The sequence below is a fragment of the Furipterus horrens genome, unplaced genomic scaffold (genome assembly GCF_987537825.1).
Source record: "Furipterus horrens unplaced genomic scaffold, mFurHor1.1.pri manual_scaffold_2, whole genome shotgun sequence".
Lineage (NCBI taxonomy): Eukaryota > Metazoa > Chordata > Mammalia > Chiroptera > Furipteridae > Furipterus > Furipterus horrens.
Window position 1 is genome coordinate 3,714,830 of NW_028327172.1, and position 16,968 is coordinate 3,731,797.

General features: G+C 55.3%; 1 protein-coding gene across 6 annotated transcripts in view; it reads left to right on the plus strand.

Moving 5' to 3' along the window:
* Positions 1-9,273: 9,273 nt before the first annotated feature.
* CHKA (choline kinase alpha) overlaps positions 9,274-16,968 on the plus strand; it is a 36,617-nt gene continuing 28,922 nt past the window's right edge. For 2 of the 6 annotated variants that reach the window (XM_090257467.1, XM_090257476.1), the window contains exon 1: positions 9,274-9,773. In XM_090257467.1, the coding sequence (XP_090113593.1) occupies positions 9,439-9,773 (335 nt within the window). In that variant the 5' untranslated portion in view covers positions 9,274-9,438. The remainder of the gene's footprint in view (positions 9,774-16,968) is intronic. The other 4 variants (XM_090257473.1, XM_090257480.1, XM_090257478.1 and 1 more) reach the window with 2 other exon arrangements.

Here is a 16,968-nt window from a genome sequence, read left to right on the forward strand (position 1 = left end):
ACTCCGGGCTACGGGGGAGGCCTGGCCTCCAGGGAGAATCTGCTGACCCAGCTGGCCCAGCAGCTTGCTCACAGCTTCAGGCAGTTCCTGTTGCTTTCCCCACTGTGAACATAAGCTCCAATTGCAAAAGGGGTTTTGTCAAGCCTGTGGAAGGAAACCAGCAAAGCTGCTCCCAACAGAACACTGCGGGGCTGACTTCCACCAGGTCCCAAGCGGTGGGTGCGTGGATGGGGGAGTGGGACGGCTTGTAGAGTAGGGAGGCCCCGAAGCTGCTGCAGAGGGCAGAGGGGGGTGGGGCCCACACACCCTTGATCTCCTGACGTCCCCACCTCCTGCTCTGCTTGCAGGTCCCAGAGAGTGGAGATGCACAGGAATCCTGCTGGTCCAGATTCCTGGGCTGTGAGGGGGGCGGGGAGGGAGGAGGGGCACAGACTCCCAGGACCTGGAAGATCTTCCAAAGCTACCTCCCCCTTTTCCTTCATTCCCTTTTGTCCCCTCCTTGCCACCACTCCTCCCATCTGCCTGGTTAGATGGCATTTTGAGACGTTCTAAAGGGCAGGCCAAGGTCACTGAGGGTCGCCATTGGGGCCCCGCCAACCTGAGTGGCTTCTCCAGGCCCAGATGGGGTGAGGGGCTAATTGTTGCTTCCTTGTCATCGCCTACGGGGGTCGGGACAGGGCTAGGGGTGTCCAGGCGAGGAGGGCTGAGACCTTCCCAGGCGGCAGGCGACAGACCCTAGCGCGAGACAACGGGGAGTGGAGAGGGCCCGGCGGCAGCCCTGGCGTCCTGGGTGAGCAGGACCCCCGACTCCTGCCTGGGCCTCAGTTTACCCATCTGCAAGGGGCCCTGGGGCCCTGCTGGTCCTTCTCCACAGAAAGGCAAGCCTGTGGGACCCAGGGCTGACTGTGGAGAGAGGAGCCCGGGGGGCACAGCCCCTGAACCAAGGTTTTCTGACTCCCAGCCCCGAAGTCTCGTCCTCAAGGTGTGACATTGTGTCACAGAGATGATGCAGGTCGGGCCCAGAACCACAGGACAGGTTTTTGGAAAGGGAATTTGGAAGGCCTGCTTTAAAATACAGGCTACGGGGCCCTGGCCAGGGGCTCAGTTGGTGGGAGCGTCGTCCCATAACCAGAGGGTTTTGGACTCAGTCCCAGGTCAGGGCACAGGCCTAGGTTTTGGGTTCCATCTCCGGTCCAAGTGTGCACAATCGCCAGTACGGGTGTGTAATGACGGCCACCAATCCACGCTTCTCTGTCGCGTCAATATTTCTCTCTCTCCCTCTCCCCCTAAAAAGCATGGAAAAAAATGTCCTTGGGTGAGAATAAAAAGAAATACAAACAAAAACAAAAAAACATAGGCTAGGGACATGGGGTCCTAGGAGTCACTTCTAGGAGATGGACGGCCACCGCCCAGGGTCTGCCACGGGACTCCAGGAGGGCCTCCTGTGCCCCTAGGGCCTCAGATGTAGCTTTTTTGGTGTCATCTCTAAATAAGGATAACCAGACTGTCACCAAGATACAGGGTCATGCTTGAAAGAGGTTCTTCGTACCACATCCCTTCCTCCTCCCGGCTTATGAACAGTAAAATCAGCTTGTGTGGGATCCTTTGCATGTGTGTTAAAAGCATCAGTTTGTTCAGTTTAAGTGTTTCAAATGCGTCCCGGTTTTGATCATCCTGTTGAGGTATTTCTTCATATTTGAAAGTGCCGGGAGCCTGAGAGAATGGAAAAGGGCCCAGGCCTTGTCAGACCTCCGGGAGGCCCCGCATTGTCAGAGCGCTGCAGGCTCTGCTCTCCCGGGGCACCTGGGAGGAGGTGCCGCCCTCACTAAGGGCAGGCATTGGTTGCTCTCTTCCAGCCGCTGAGAATTCAGCTAACAATCAGGAGGGCCAGCGACCCCTTGTTGGGCCCCAACTAGGCCCAGCACTTTCCCTGCTGGTTTTCAGTGGTGCCCCCAACAGCCCTGTAGCTTAAAAAGCATGACTTCCATCTGGCTTAGGGGCAGGTGGCTTGTCCGTGGTGTCGACTGAGCATAAACGAACCAGGGGCTTTGCTAAAATTAAAAATGGCTAAGATTTATTCAAGGGTCTTAGAATTTGCAAACTGGAAACACAACGAGGCAATCCTCAAGAGTGTTCGGGAGAAGACAAGCTGAGTTCCTACAGTAAAAATCGCATTCTCGATATTGTCCCTGTGAGGAACGTTCAGACCTGTAGAGAATTTTAATGAGTGTATTTGAGCTACACTGACATCAATTGCCGGGAAGCAAAGTCTCAGTGGATTGAGAAAATGCTCTGGAAAATGGCAGTTTTCCCACATATTTTACACATCAGAATCAAAGGGGAAGACATAAGGGGGTTCCGGGAAGTTCACCGGTGATAGATTCGGGCGCCAGGAGATCCAAAGTGGGGGAATCTCTGGATGGATACAAAGTAGACAGAACAGACACCTGCTTCTTTTCCACTTGCGGGTGTAGGATAGTTAATAGCCAACATTAACATGAAAACAAGATAACAATAACAATGAGGGAATTTATGGTCTATTCTTTGCTGAGGTGGTTCTGCCCGGAGGGGTCCAGGGGGGAAAGAAAGGAAATTCCCTGACCTTCCAAAGGTATGTTATCCTAGATGCAAAAAGACGATAGACAAGCTCAGTTAAGGTAAAGACTGACCTTTGTCTGGGAAGACACCAGCCTAGGGCATCACTGCCTGCCATGACCTGCCTTTAGTTAGGGGGTTTTAATTTCTGACTGTCCCATGTGACTACTTTGGTCTCTGAATTTATAAGGCCGCCACGCAGGCCTCCCCTGAGTTTGTCAGGTTTAGTATGTGGCCCTGGTACCAAGCAAACTGGGGCCAGCTCACATGGCAACTTGGTCTAACACCCAACAATGTGTCGAGAAAAACAGGTCTTCACTTACAATGTTCTAACCTGAAAGGGGCTGGGAACCCTCTAGTGCAGAGCCCTGTTCTCCCACAACACCAAGCACTTCCCTTGCTCCCCAGAATGCTGTAAGCCAAAAACATGCTCAGTAGTCCCCCATTCCTTATCTCTCAGCTCTATCCTTCAGGATCTGGGTACGATGTCATCAGCCTCTGTACAATAGTCCAGAAAAGCATGTGTTGCATTGCACTGGATCATGGTGAAGTCCAGGAAAGGCACAAATCCTAAAAGAGTCCTCTCTGCATGTCCTGAGTTCCAAGAGTCCAGAGAGAGTCCAGGTCTGCAAGGCACAGTCCTTGTGATGCAGAACTCAAATGTTGGGAAAACTTAGTTTCAGGTCACAGCTAATAAGCTCAGTAATCAATGTGTGTAAAAAGCGATTGTTTCAGGAGCTGGAGGTCTGACCCACCTTGCCTCCAGGAGACCAGAAGGAGTCCCACCTGTGCCTCAGGAGGACTGCAAGCCATCAGGATGGTATCTGAGCCCCTGTGCTCCAGGGTGAGGCGACCACCGCCCAGGACACGGGACCACCTCCCAGGGCACAGGGACCACCACCCAGGGCATAAGGACCACCGCCCAGGACACAGAGGAATGAATGCTGCAGCTTTTATCCGATTAACCTTTTCCCTGAATTTTAAACCCCTTACCTACGCTTCTCCTTATAAAAAGGGCCCATTTATAGTGGAATGTAAGACGGCCTGTTAGGGAACAAACCCACTGTCCTCTCAGATCACTGACCATCTCAATAAAGCGCCCATAAAGATTCAATCCCTGTCTCTGCTTATCGGGTCTGGCAGGTGACAGGCAGCAGAAACGTGGGCTTTTCCTGTTTCCCTTGGTGGCTACGGAGTCAGCCGGAGCAGGCACGATCAGAGCAGTGGCGTGCCTGCTTTCTTACTGGCCCAGGCCGCGTGGCCGGATTCTCCCTACGAACTGCACAGCTGCCTGCTGCTACATCCTGGCTCCTCTCACATCATGGCACCCCCACCCCCATCAGGCTTCTCCCACGTGCTCCCTCTGCAAAAGGCTGCCCGCCCTTTTAAATCCTGAAAGTCACATACAGTAGCCCCTCTCTATATCACAGTTCACTTATCGCGGCCTCGCTGTATCGCAGGCTTTTGCGGTACTGTATACGTAAGTTGTTAAGGTTATGTAGGTTTAAGAGCGTAGAATATGTTTAAGAACATAAGTAGTGTCTATAAAGGTGTGGAAAAGGTTAATAAGGGAGTGGGAAAGGTTAATAAGGGACTGGGAACGGTTTATAAGTGTGTGGGAAGGGTTTATAAAGCCTTAAAATATATATAAATACTAAAATAAATGTCAGGTTCTCACTTTGCGGATTTTCACCTGTCCGGGGGCGCAGTAAGTGAGGGAATACTGTACATCTTTCCCCCCCCGGGGCGGTAGCACAGCTATGATCTCGCTACCATGTTGCCATAGAGATGCAGAGTACCTTAAATGGTATATTATCTCCTTCCCCCACCCCCCAAACCAGGGACTGTTTCAGCCCCTTTGTGCTCACAAGAACCAGTCCTGTATTCTTAGTCAATGGGTTGGTCCAAGGCAGTGGCCCCCACATGACCGGTGGTCTGGATGCTGGATGTCAAGCGGTCTGGACACGTGGACATTTTCCCCAAACTTCTCCGTAGGGTTCTCTCTAGGATTTATACTTATCTCCAGGCGCTGAGATACAACTGAACAATTCGAGTTTAATTTCCCAGGCTGGTTAAAGCAGAAGTGGCATCGTTTCCTCATACCTCAGCCTCCCCACTTTTATTCAGAAACAGTGACCCTGCTTTATTTCTGCACTTTCCTCAGAGGTCACCCAGTGGTGCAGGTGTAAGCTCCAAACACAGCTGTTTACCCTTAATGCTACACCCAGGCTCCCTGCAAGTGGGGGCCGGGGAAGGGCCTGCTCCACCCACCCACCAGACGTGACCTGTGGGCATTCATTCAAGTCACCTGCGTTAAACCTTCTGGGCCCCAGGCCCTGCCTGTGACCGCAAGGGCATGAGGCTGGGTACATGGTCGGAGGAGGCCACCGAGAAAGACTACACTTGGGCTCAGAGACCTCCAGGAAGCTGCTCGGCCCACTCTGTCTCTAGCTAGATCCTGGGGCGGGGCCAAACCCGAGCTCCATGAAGGGGCCCCGACGCGCGTCAGACTGTAACCCAATCGGAAGCATGTAGGGTTTCAGCCCGGTGGCCTCCCTGCGCTCACATAAATATTTTAAGGCTTAGAACTGAAGTAGGGCACCGGGTCCGGGGGGAGCTGGGCGGGGGTGGTGTGCGCAGCCCGGCCCTCTGGTGAGCCCCCACTGGCCAGGCGTCCAGGGCTCCGGGCCAAAGGGTGAGGCTCCCTGCATTCAGAGGGGGTGCCCTGCGGAGGACCTGGGTTCTGCCCTTCGCTGCCTGCTTTGGACAAACTGTTTCGCCTTCTGGGGCAGGTCGTCCTCCTCACGTGGGAGGTGCAGGGATAATTACACTCACGGAACGTTCAAAGGTGCTGGGTATGGGGAAGGGCCGGGCGCAGGGCCTCCTCCGGCCAGTGCGTGCCAAGTGGTCCCTTCGTTTGGAGGCTGACGGCCTCACGAAGCCCTTCCGTGGAACGGGCCTTGCAGCTGGAGTTGGGGCAGGGCTGCGGCCATGGGTGGGCCCTTCTGTACCCTGCTCTGTCCAGTGGTCCTGGAGGTCCCTTCAGGCCAGACCCAAGGACCCAGTCTGCAGGAGCGCCAGGGACGGGACAGGGACTTCCCAAACTCCCCCCTCTCCCTCCCTCCTGAGCCCTGTCATCCACACCGTGGGTGCTCTCAGAATTCAGCACCAAAGAGCTTTGGGGAATTTTTTCTTCTGTCCTAGAAGAAAAGCTTTGGAACGGAACACCCTCTCCCCAGCACCAAGCAAATTCCTCTCCAAGCCTTGTCCACTTCTACCCTGGGGACCGGAACGTACATTCCAGTGTGAATTACTTTCTTACACAACGCTACTTCCCCAGGCTGAGTTGCTACAAGTGAGCACACACTCATTATCAAGTGCCAGCCACTGGCAGAGCCGCTGGCTGCGTGGCAGACTCTGTCACAACAATCCAGGCTTCCTGATCACTGGGCACTGTGCAGAGAACAAGATAAGCAAAGTCCCCAGTCTCCTGGAGGTTCCAGGTGGGGGAACGGGGAAGAGACAGACAATACACAATAAACAAACAAGGGGGCAGGGAGAGGAACAGGCTGGCAGTGTTTCTATTCTTGATGGGAGCAGGAGCCAGACGTGGCTGTCTTCCTTACTATCCAGCTGTGAACGAAAAGGGGCAACAGAGCAGACAGGACACGCTCAGAGGGCTACTTGGCAGGCCTGACAAACTCGTTGACCGAAAGTCACGCACAGGAGGGCCTGATCGCAAGTTCCTAACTGGGCGTGCTGTGGTGGGGAGTCGCCCAGGCCTGTAACTTCCTTAGCAAAGGTTAATCTTTACCCTAAGCGATCGCTGTCCATTGTGCTTATTCTCCTGGGACAGCGCACCTTTGAATTGTCGAGTAATTTTCTTTTCCAGACCCCCCGGGCTCACCCGCCTGCACCAGAGCTCCGACCCCAAGAGCTCAGACCAAGGGACTCCTCGCTGTTATCCTGTTGCCTGCATACTGTCTGCATGTGCTGTTAATGTTAACTCTCCTGTACCCACCAGTGAAAAGCGTGAGACTCTCCCTTTCACCCAAGCCTGGAGACTCCCTTGCTATGCTTTCTCCCACTCCCTCCATCGACCACCCATGGACTTCATGTAGCCTCCTGCCGTCCCTTTGATCCTAATGCATAAAGCGAGCTGCAGAACTGCCAGCCTCCGGAGCATCTCCTCCATCTGTTGAGATCTTGCTTCAGGCATGTCCTCAAAAATGTGGCTCAAAGAAACTGTTAAGTTTTCTATAGGGTTGGACATGCTTTCATGGACACAGTGCTGCCAAGCCCTATGGCTGGCCCTCGGGAAATGTGTACAAAATGAATCCTTCCTGCCACCTTCAATCTGGCCGTGTTTAACTTCCACGGGCCCAGCATTTAGGTCACTTCCAGCCCTCTCCAATTAGAGAGAACGCTGCGTGGGCAGGTTTCTGCATGGGGCTGTTTGCTTGCGATGACTTCCTCTGTTCGGAATGGGGAGTCCTAAGCGTATTTATCACTCTGGGTTTCTCCTTTTCGAAAAGCAGTCTGTGTCTGGCACGTCTCCTGGGCGCCGACGGGGCTCCAGGCCTTGCCTTCGTCACGCACCCTCACCGAAGACCGCGGCACGTGGGTGCCGTTACGCCCAGCGCAGAGGTGGATGGCAGGAGGCTCTCGCCTGCCTGGTAAATGCCTTTTCCGCTTTTCAAAGCCCTGTGCAGACACCCCCTGGGGAGGCCCCCCCACTCCCGCAGGCAGAATTCGTCTCTTTTCCTGTAAAACCTATCATTTTGGCATTACCCTATGCCAAGCTTCCTGGGTCTGGGCCGCAGCCCTGGGGGGGGGGGGGGGGGAGGCGCTGCCGTCGGTTTGACTGCCGGGGCGGGTAGTTGACTCAGTCGCCCTTTGGAGGCGATGCTCCTCGCACAGAGGAGCCGGCACACCTGCCTGGCACGTCCCTTCGCCAGGACTTCGGCCAGGGCACGCAGCCTCGAGTCCGCACATCTATTAAATGAAAGCAATAACAGATAAAACTTCTCCAGCGCCTTTAATGAGGTAACCTCTTACTCCCACGAGGCATTGCAGTCCGTAAAGACGCCTGCGGTTTCTAACAACCCAAACCAGCAGACGCCAGAACGAGTTATCCCGAACGCGAGGCCCAGCGCCGGCTGGGGTGCCCCTTCCCCCTCCTGGCCAGGCTCCTGGCGTTCCCGACCAGGCCGGTGCCAGGGCGCAGTGGGGGGCAGGCCCCGGGCAGGCCCCACCCCCGCTGCGGGCTGGTATTTTTAGACAAAGGCCTTGGGACCTTATCTAAATGGCCAGACTGGAGACCTTGATTTCTCAGCTTTTCAAACAGCCAGCGGGGCTCCCACCCACTCCCTCCTGAACGCCTGGGCCAGCCCCGCTCCGTCCGGGGCAACGTCCAGGCCCACCTCCACAGCTGTCTGGTCACCGGTCCCCTTTCATGATAGCCCTCACGCTCAATAAGGCCATTTTTCCTGTAGCAAGTTCAGCCAAGTACACACTATTTAAACAGAGGTTTTTGCTGGAAGCCGATTGGGAAATTCCTGCAAGGAAGCCATTTCCTGTGTACCCGGCGCTGAATTTTCTGGGCAGCCGGGGAAACTTCTTGCCCAGCTCATATCCCGTAAAGCGGACCCTGTAATTTTCATGTTTATCTGTATCCCACTAACTTCCAGACATGATTGCAGTGGCCGGGTCCAAGAGTGAGGGACACGGGGCGGTTTGCGGCAAACGGGGGCAGGGGCCCTCGCTCCCCACCGCGGGCAAAGGTGCGTTAGTCACGATCACGCGGCTGCCTCCGGCGCAGGGGCGGGCGAGGCGTCGCCCGCAAAGCCAGCGGCCCCGTGGCACTCACCTTTGCCCAGGGTTTCCGCGCCCCACACGGCCCCTCTGCGGGATGCCCTCCCGCCCGCCCCGAGCATCTAGGCCCGGAGTCCTCGGCACCACGATAGGGAAACTGAGGCTGCAGGAGGCCTCGGCGCGCTGGGCCGGCTGTGCGGCCTGGAACCGGCCCCCTGTCCCCCTTTCGGGCCTCGGTTTCTGACCCGGTGACAGCCACTCCTCTGGCTCCGGCTGGAAGGCGGCTTGGCCGAGCCTGGTACAGGGCTGAGCCGGGGCCGGGAAATGTTTTAAAATCAGCCCCGCGGAGCTGCAGACGAGATGCCCCGTCCCAAGGTCGTGCGGGAAGAGCAGCCGGCCTCCGGGCATCAGCTTCCTGCCTGCCCCCCGCCAGGCCCCGGCCTCCAAAGTCGCGAGGGTCCGAGGGATCCAAGGAAAGTTCCGGCCCCCAAGGCCGAGCCCGGAGTCCGCCCCCGCCCCCCTCCGGGAGCCTCGCCGCGAGCTCCGCTCTCCGTTTCCCCCACGACCCCCGCCGCCCGCTCCACCCCCAGCCCGCGCCGGGGCGGCCCCGCGAGGCCGCAGAGCCCGGGGCCGCAGCCAATGGGGAGGCGGCGTGGCGAGGGCCGTGGCGGTTGTGACGCGCCGGGCCGCGGGCGGCGGCCAATCAGCGGCGAGCGCGGGGGCGGGCCCTGACGCGGCAGGCGCTCCGCGTGCGGCGGCGGCGGTATAGGAGCCAGCGCCTCGGCAACCAGCGCCAGCCGAGCGTCGCCGCCGCCCCGAGCCGCTCGCAGCCTCCGCGCCGCCGCCGCCGCCGCCCACCGGTGCCCGCCCGGCGCGCCCCCAACCGCCGCGGCCCCCAGCCGGCTCGTCTGCGCGCCGGCGAGCGGCCTCCGTTCCGCGTCAGCCTCCGTGAGGGGTTCGCCCGGCCGGACCCTGAGCCTGTCCTTCTCGCGCTTCGGCCGCCTCCGTGTCCCCCGCCGCCCGCCCGGCATGAAGACCAAGTTCTGCAACGGGGGCGAGGCGGAGCCCTCGCCGCTCGGGCTGCTGCTGAGCTGCGGCGGCGGCAGCGCCACCCCGGCGCCCGGCGTGGGGCAGCCGCGCGACGCCGCCAGCGACCTGGAGCCCAAGCAGCTGGGCGGCCGGCAGCCTCCGCTCGCGCTGCCCGCGCCGCCGTCCCCGCCGCTGCCGCTGCTCCCGCCGCCGCCGCCGGCCGCCGAGCTCCCCGAGCCCCGGACGCGGCGCCGGGCCTATCTGTGGTGCAAGGAGTTCCTGCCCGGCGCCTGGCGGGGCCTCCGCGAGGACCAGTTTCACATCAGTGTCATCAGGTCGGTGGCGCGCGGGCGGGCGGGGCGGGCGGGCCGGCCGCTAGCGGGTCAGGTGACGCCGGCCGCGCGCGGGTGCCACCGCAGCCGGGTCTCGCGGCCCAGGCCCCGCGGCCGCCCGGGACCTTCCCGGAGGCGGGCTTTTCGGTTCCGCGGGGAGAGCGGGTCTGGTCTGCGGAGAACAATACCGCTCGCGCCCGAAGTGCGTGTTGTGCAGGAGCGGCTCGTGGGTGGAGAAAGTCCCTTTGCGGTTCTAGGACCTGAAAGGAGGGGGGACGCTATGGCTCGTTTAAAAAAACAAGACCGCCCGGTAACTTCCATTTCTCGTTTCTCGAGTCCACGATGCCGCTGGTCGGGGGCGGCCGGCAGCGTTTGCTCCAGCCCGGCTCGCGCTGCTCGGACACGTTCGGTGTCTGAGTCGCCCGGCCCGGGGGTGTGGCTCCGGGAAGGGCCCCGCGTCACGCGGGAAGCATCTCCCCCCCGTTGTTTCAGGGTTACCAGCCTTTAATCAGAGGGTCAGATGCGGTTGCACACAGGGGGGGACGTGGTCCCGCGGCGCAGCAGCACCTAAAGGGCCCCCCCCCACTTGAGTTTTGTCTCCATTCTGTTCCCGGGAGAGAAGTACGCGGCGGTTAGTGCGCATCCTTCTCTGCAGCCCTTTAAGGCTGGGCTGCCTCGTTCTGCGAATTTTATTTTACTAGCATTTTTTAATTTTCTCTATGTTGGTTTTTATCGAGAGAAACGTCGATTTGCTGTTCCATTATGTAGGCGCTCGTGGGGTGGCTCTTGTCCGCGCAGGTTGGTGCCTCCAAGCCTGTTTTCTGGAGATAACGCGAGATAGCGTCCGCTGTCCATTGCCAGCACCAGTCACAGAGCAACGAGTGATACATATTTTAAAGACTTTGTTTATTTATTTTTAGAGGGAGGGGCAAGGAGGGAGGGAGACACCCATGTGAGAGAGGAACTGCGAGGGCTGATGGCTCTGCAGCCTTGGCGGGTCGGGGAGGTGTTCTCCGGAGCTCGCGTCCCCCAGGCCTGGGCCCCACCGGCCTCTAAACGGCCGGCCACTTGGAGAGCAGGATCCGACCGTGGCTGCCGGGCTGCCATGGAGAATCCCCAAGCCCCATTTTAGTCACTTGATTGCTTTTCTGTGCCCAGTCTCTGACGGAGCTGCAAACGCAGCAAGGTGACCTGCGCGTCACGCCCGTCCTGTGCCTCTGGCCTGGCTTCCAGGCGGGCGCTTCCAGATGTGCGCCAGAGCAGGGAGTCAGCAGGTAGGACGCAGAGAAGAGAGACCCAAAGGTGTTCAGGTAACCCCTGAATTGCGTTTTTCACTTCAGTTTCTAGTTGTTCATTGTGGGTATGTAGGAAAGCGGGTGACCTTTTTAAAATTGATTTTTGGAGAGAGAGCGGGAGAGACAGACAGATGCTGCTCTCTTGTCCCACTTCTTTGTGTGTTCATTGGTGGTCTCTCACATGCGCCCTGCCCGGGGCGGACCCGCAACCTTGACGGTCTGGACTGCACCCCGACGCCTGGGCTGGTTGGCGCGGGCGAAAGGCACTTGACTTTCAGACGTGAACCCTTGCGTGCTGTAACCTTGCCATAATCGCGTGTCAGTTCCAGGAGTTTTTGTGTCTGTTTTCCAGTCTGGCCTCTGGGCTTGTCCAGCTCTGACTCAGATGCCATGTTCTCCCTCCTGTCCCTCCACAGTCTCACCACTGCCCTTCAGCGGGCAGGGGATCTGCAGCCGCCCTGGGATGGCCCTGTCTGCAGTGCCCCCGAGTCTGCTGTGCGTCCACAGTGAGATTGTCGCCCCTGCGTCTGCAGTAACATACTGACACGTTTCACTGTGCCTGCTGCTCCTTCTGTTGAGTGTCAGGCGAGCACAGCGGCTAATGGTGAAACAATAAAAAAGATAAGGTCCGGCCCCAACTGGTGTGGCTCAGTTGGCTGGGCGTGGTCGTCCCCGCAGAGTTGAAAGGGCAGAGTGAAAAGTCGCTGGTTGATTCCTGGTCAGGGCACACGCCTAGGTTGTGCGTTTGGTTCCATTGAGGCCCGTGTGGGAGGCAATTGATTGATGTTTCTCTCCCTCTTTTTTTCCCTCCCTCCCTCCCTTCTCTCTAAAAAAATAAAATAAAAGATAAGGTCTGGGAGGTCTGTGTGGGCTAGCAGGGCTGTGCAGCACTTTGCAAAGAAAGCGGGGGCATCTCTGCACTCGGAAAGGTACGGGATCTCTTCAGGGGGGGAGAGTAGGCAGGAGCACGCTCTCTTCCAAGGGTGCGAAGAATGGCAGCGTGAAATGGGTATTTTAGGAGCACTTTCTGAGGACATTCGCTAATGGCAGGACACATTGTTTGTCGTGATTTGGTGGTGGTATGGCTGTTACCTAGTGGGCACGGAGCAGGGAGACCACTGAACGCCCTCCTTGCACAGGACAGCCCCTCCTCTTCCCCAGCAAAGAATTATTGGGCCTCAAATGTCAACAGCACTGGAGGAGAGGACTGAGGATGGAGCCTTATGCTTTCATCCATCCGGCACTCTCTTAAAGATTAACCTCTGCTGCCCTGATTGATACGGCTCCGTCTGTTGAGCAACTCAGTGGGTTGAGTGTCGTCCAGCAAACCGGAAGCTAGCCAGTTCGATTCCGATTCCGGGTGTGGGCACACACCTGGGTTGTGGGCCAGGTCCCCAGTCGGGGCGCGTGTGAGGGGAAACCCATCCATGTTTCTCTCTCGTGTTGATGTTTCTCTCCCTCCTTCCCTCCCTCTCTCTCCCTCCTTTCCCCTCTCTCTATAAATAAATAAAACCTTTAAAAAATATATTACTTGTTGCTTTGTGATTGGTGCTAGTGATGAACAGCTGACATTATCCTGAGTTATCTTCAGAAAACAGGCTTAGAGGCATCAGCTTGCTCAAGGCCCTGCAGCTGTCTGCAGAGCCAGCAAAGGCCTGTTCTTTTAACCTGATTAGTACATATTGATGCTGTCATTTTATGGGAATATTTTTTGTTTCAGCTGAGCTGTGGTGGTTTCAAGTTGAGTTCTAGATGATTATAAGAAATTTTCCAAAAATTTTTTTTAATTTTTAAAAAAGATTTTATTTATTTTTAGAGAGGGGAAATGGGAGAGAGAAAGAGAGGGAGAGAAACATCACTGTGTGGTTGCCCCTCACACACCCCCAACTGGGGACCTGGCCTGCAGCCCAGGCACGTGCCCTGACCGGGAATCGAACCAGCAACCCTTTAGTTCGCAGGCCGGCACTCAATCCACTGAGCCACACCAGCCAGGGCATACAAATTTTTTTTCTTATTTCATTAACACTCTAAATTCAGTAGCTGTTTTGGTATTATGCTGCCTTCTGTTTTCTATATACCCAGTCCTTTGGACCTGATGGTTGTATTTTTTTTCCGCCGAGATACTGTTTATGTTGTGAATTCTGTTTTCTTTAGTCATTGACTGTAGGGTGATGCTCTTGGCACTCCCGGGCCCGGGCCCTACGCTTCAGGAGGACGTGGGCCTGTGTGTGCTGGACTTGACGCTGTCGTTTGCGGACTTTGCAGTGGTTTTGGAGCCTTTCTGGTTCTTCAGCAAAACAGAGCTGGGTAGGTGCAGACCAGATAGCCTCACCGGTGAGAATCTTCGTGTTAGAGGGCTCTCTGGAGCAGGTGGTTCCTTGGGGTTATCGTTGAGCGTCGGCTGACTCACCTAGATAATGAATTCTTTCCCAAGTGATCAAATACATATAGATGTTTTTGGTGGCTGAATGGATAAGCAAATGGGACGTTTAGATGCAATGGAATATTTTTCGGCCTTAAGAAAGGACATTCTGACATCTGCTACAGCATGGATGAGCCTCCAGGACATTACGCTGAGTAAACTAAGCCAGCGAGAGCGTGCAGTCCCCGGAGCAGTCAGACTCGTAGGAACAAAGTGGGCTGGTGATGGCCACGGGCTGGGGCGGGGAGTGTGGGGGCTTAGTGTTTAATGCGGCAGTGTTTTAGCTTTTCAAAATAAACGAGCTATGGAGCTGAGTGGGGGCGGTGGTTGCCCAAAAATGTGAATGTGCTTGATGCCACTGGGCTGTCCTCTTAGAACGGCTAAGATGGTAAATCTATGTAACGGATATTTCACCACAATTTAAAAATGGGAAGAAGTATAGAAGTGTCATTTCAAGACCGAGGCCTCCCCGCTGTTGTATCGCTGTAGCCTGGATTTCACGTCCTTCGAATGCTCTAGAGGAAAACAAGTTACATAACCTCTAAGCCCTGCTGGGTCTGCAGACGAAGGGTGCGGGCCCTTGGTAAAGCTGGTTAAATACACGTTGCTAAAATAAAATTGTGTTATACGGTAAACCACTATCTAGCAGAGTGGTTTTACTGCAAAACTTTAAACATGATTTTCTGTGAGGTGAAGAGTTGCACACGTTGAGGCCACTCCTGGATGTAAATGCACGCACTAGCTCAGGGGTTCTCTCCTGGTCACGGGCCTTATAACTTGCAGTTAAATCTTGTTCTTCGGCAGAATTACCAGCTGCTTCCTGTCACAGGCCGCGTTCTTGATGCCTGGGATGTGACGTTGACGAGCGCTTGGGATCTGTCCTGTGTATGCCAGCTCCCCGCTTCTGATGGGTTAAAGGGTCACGTGACACAGCTGGACTAAATCACATCTAGATTGCGGGGCTTTTTTCTTGGGGCTGAGGTTTCGATGACATCATCAACTCAGATTTGACTTCCTTTTACACGTGGACTGTGTTTACCATCTTTGGGAACTTTTCAGAGCAGCCAAAGTTGAGAAGTCTTCATAGCCGATGCCCGGTGGTGGTATCCAGCATTTCTGGTTAGCTGGGAGCGGAGTCCCTCTGGAGGGATTGGTGAAGCAGCCTTTGTTTCCTTTGTCTGCCCTGTGGAACCCAAATGACACCTTGTCCCTGTGGCATTATGGCTGGGGCAGAGGGCGAGTCTCAGGGCAGGGCTGCAGCCTTCCGTCCTGAAGGACTGAACCTCAGAACGAGAAGAAGTGGGAGCTTCTTTTTTTACAGCCACCACCACCTGCCTGTGCTCCTCAGCACACTTGGGGGTTTTCGGGCCTCCCAGGTGAGGCCCAGCCGTGCCTTTCCGTGAACTGGCAGGCCTCTGAAGTGAAGGGCACTTCCTCGTTGCCCCAGGCAGGGAAAACGTGTTTTCTTTCCCCTTGAAAAGTCTCTCCAAACTTCCGTTGCTTGGAAGTTACTTGTACTTTATGCTAAATGTTAAGTAATCTGTTTGACTTGTAGTGACCTAGTAGCAAATTAAGAGGAACTTGGTTAATTTTGAACCTTGCCTTATCTGAGGGTCCTGAGGGTTTGCCCTGGGTATAGGTAACAGGTGAATTTCCCCGGACGCCTCACTAAGACAGCCACTGAGGCAGTGGGCTTCTGTTACAGCAGTGGGGCTGACGCAGAGAGGGGCGGGGGGCTGGGGGCAAATCAGGTTGGCTAAGTCTAGAACTTTCTCTGAAGCTGAAGGCTAGAAATGTCACTAAGAAGCAAATTTGTTCTTTTTGTTGAAGATTGGTACGAATGAACAACATTTTGGCTTTTTCAAGGGTGGATCAGGGAATTCAGGGCAGAGGCGGAGGCCCAGGCATAAACAGTACGAGGAATGTTATCTGTTATGTCACCAGAGGCAGGAGATTTGCAGTTATTGTTCAATTAACTGGAGCCCAGTTTACTGAAAATTTTCCTTATTCTTTCAAGACAGAGTAAAAATAAGCCCTGGCCAGGCGGCCCAGTTGCAGAAGCATCGTCCCCTGCACAAAGGTTGTAGGTTCGGTCCCCGGCCAGGGCACGTACGGCAGGGCAACCGGATCGATGTTTGTCTCTCACATCAATGTCTCTCTCTTGCTAAAATCAGTGAAACGTGTCCTAGCGTGAGGATTGAAAAAGAAAGGAAGAGAGAATTCCCAGCAGGGACTCTGCTTTTCAGTGTCTGATCTGCCGTGAGTTGCCTGTACCTGTTGCGTGTGAAATGAATATATTATTCTCATTTTGTTTGCTGTTTTGCTTCTGTGTGTATCTCGTGCCTCCTAAATTTAATTATGACGTGTGTTTATTGTAAAGCTGTTCTTCCAGATGACAAAGTCTGTAGTTTGAAACATCTTTGAAATCCTTAAGAGTTCCTGGGGTTTTACTTGGGTGGATATTCTTGACAGATTATGCCATAAATTAGATTGTTGGATTTTTGCTATCATTTCTGTGGCATATTTTCCCAACACATCTCATTGTTCCTGGTCATATTATTTGGCCCATTGGTAATTGGCTTATTTCTAGATAGTTTCTCACAGTTTGGGTCATCCATGACTGTGACCTTTACTTTGATTGTCACTAAAATGTAATTGCTGGTCTCCCTCCTCCCGCTAAAGCCTGTTGAGCAATGGGCCACATATAGTACAGGAGACGAAGGATTTCCAGGTTGGGGGCCCGTTTCTGGCAAGCGTGGCCCAGCCGCCTTCCTTCCTTTCGGAGCACGGGGGTGAACTTTGAATGGAGTTACACAACCTCGAACAGTAGCTCATCTGTTTGCTCCCACTGTTGACTGAGCTTTCAAGAGGATGTGACAGGAAGGAGAACTAAGGCCTTTAACTACTGCCTGTCCTGGGCCTGGGAGCCGGAAGCACTTGTTGGCTGTGCCTGGAAGTGGCAGGCGATCCTGATAAGCTAGCACGTGAGGCGCTGCCGGATCCGTCCCCACACCTTCCTTCTGCGGTGCAGCTTGCTTGGAGGTGGAGGGAACCAGAGCCCTGGGCTCCCTTGTCTTGAACTGGGGTTAGTCCTTGACTGGGGTAGACAGCTGACTTGCCCTTGGGGTGGCTAGGTCCTTACTCCTGTGGAGGCTCCCAAGGTTGCCGGGTTTTAAATCCCCATCAGAGCACATACCAGGAGCAGCTAATGATGCATAAGTGGGGCAGCAAATTGATGTCTCTCTAAAAATCAGTAAATTTAAAAAAACAGCGTACGATTTAGCGGATTTTGGTGTGCTCACAGGCATATGCCACTGTTAACCACAGTCAGTTATAGAGCATTTTCATCCCTGAGAGAGAAACCTGCCTCTTTTAGCTGCCTGCCTCCCCAGCCCTGGGCACTCACTATCTGACTTCTGTTTTCGGGACAGTTCCTATGAATGGGACCCACGTGGTCTTCATGACAGGCCTCTTTCACTCA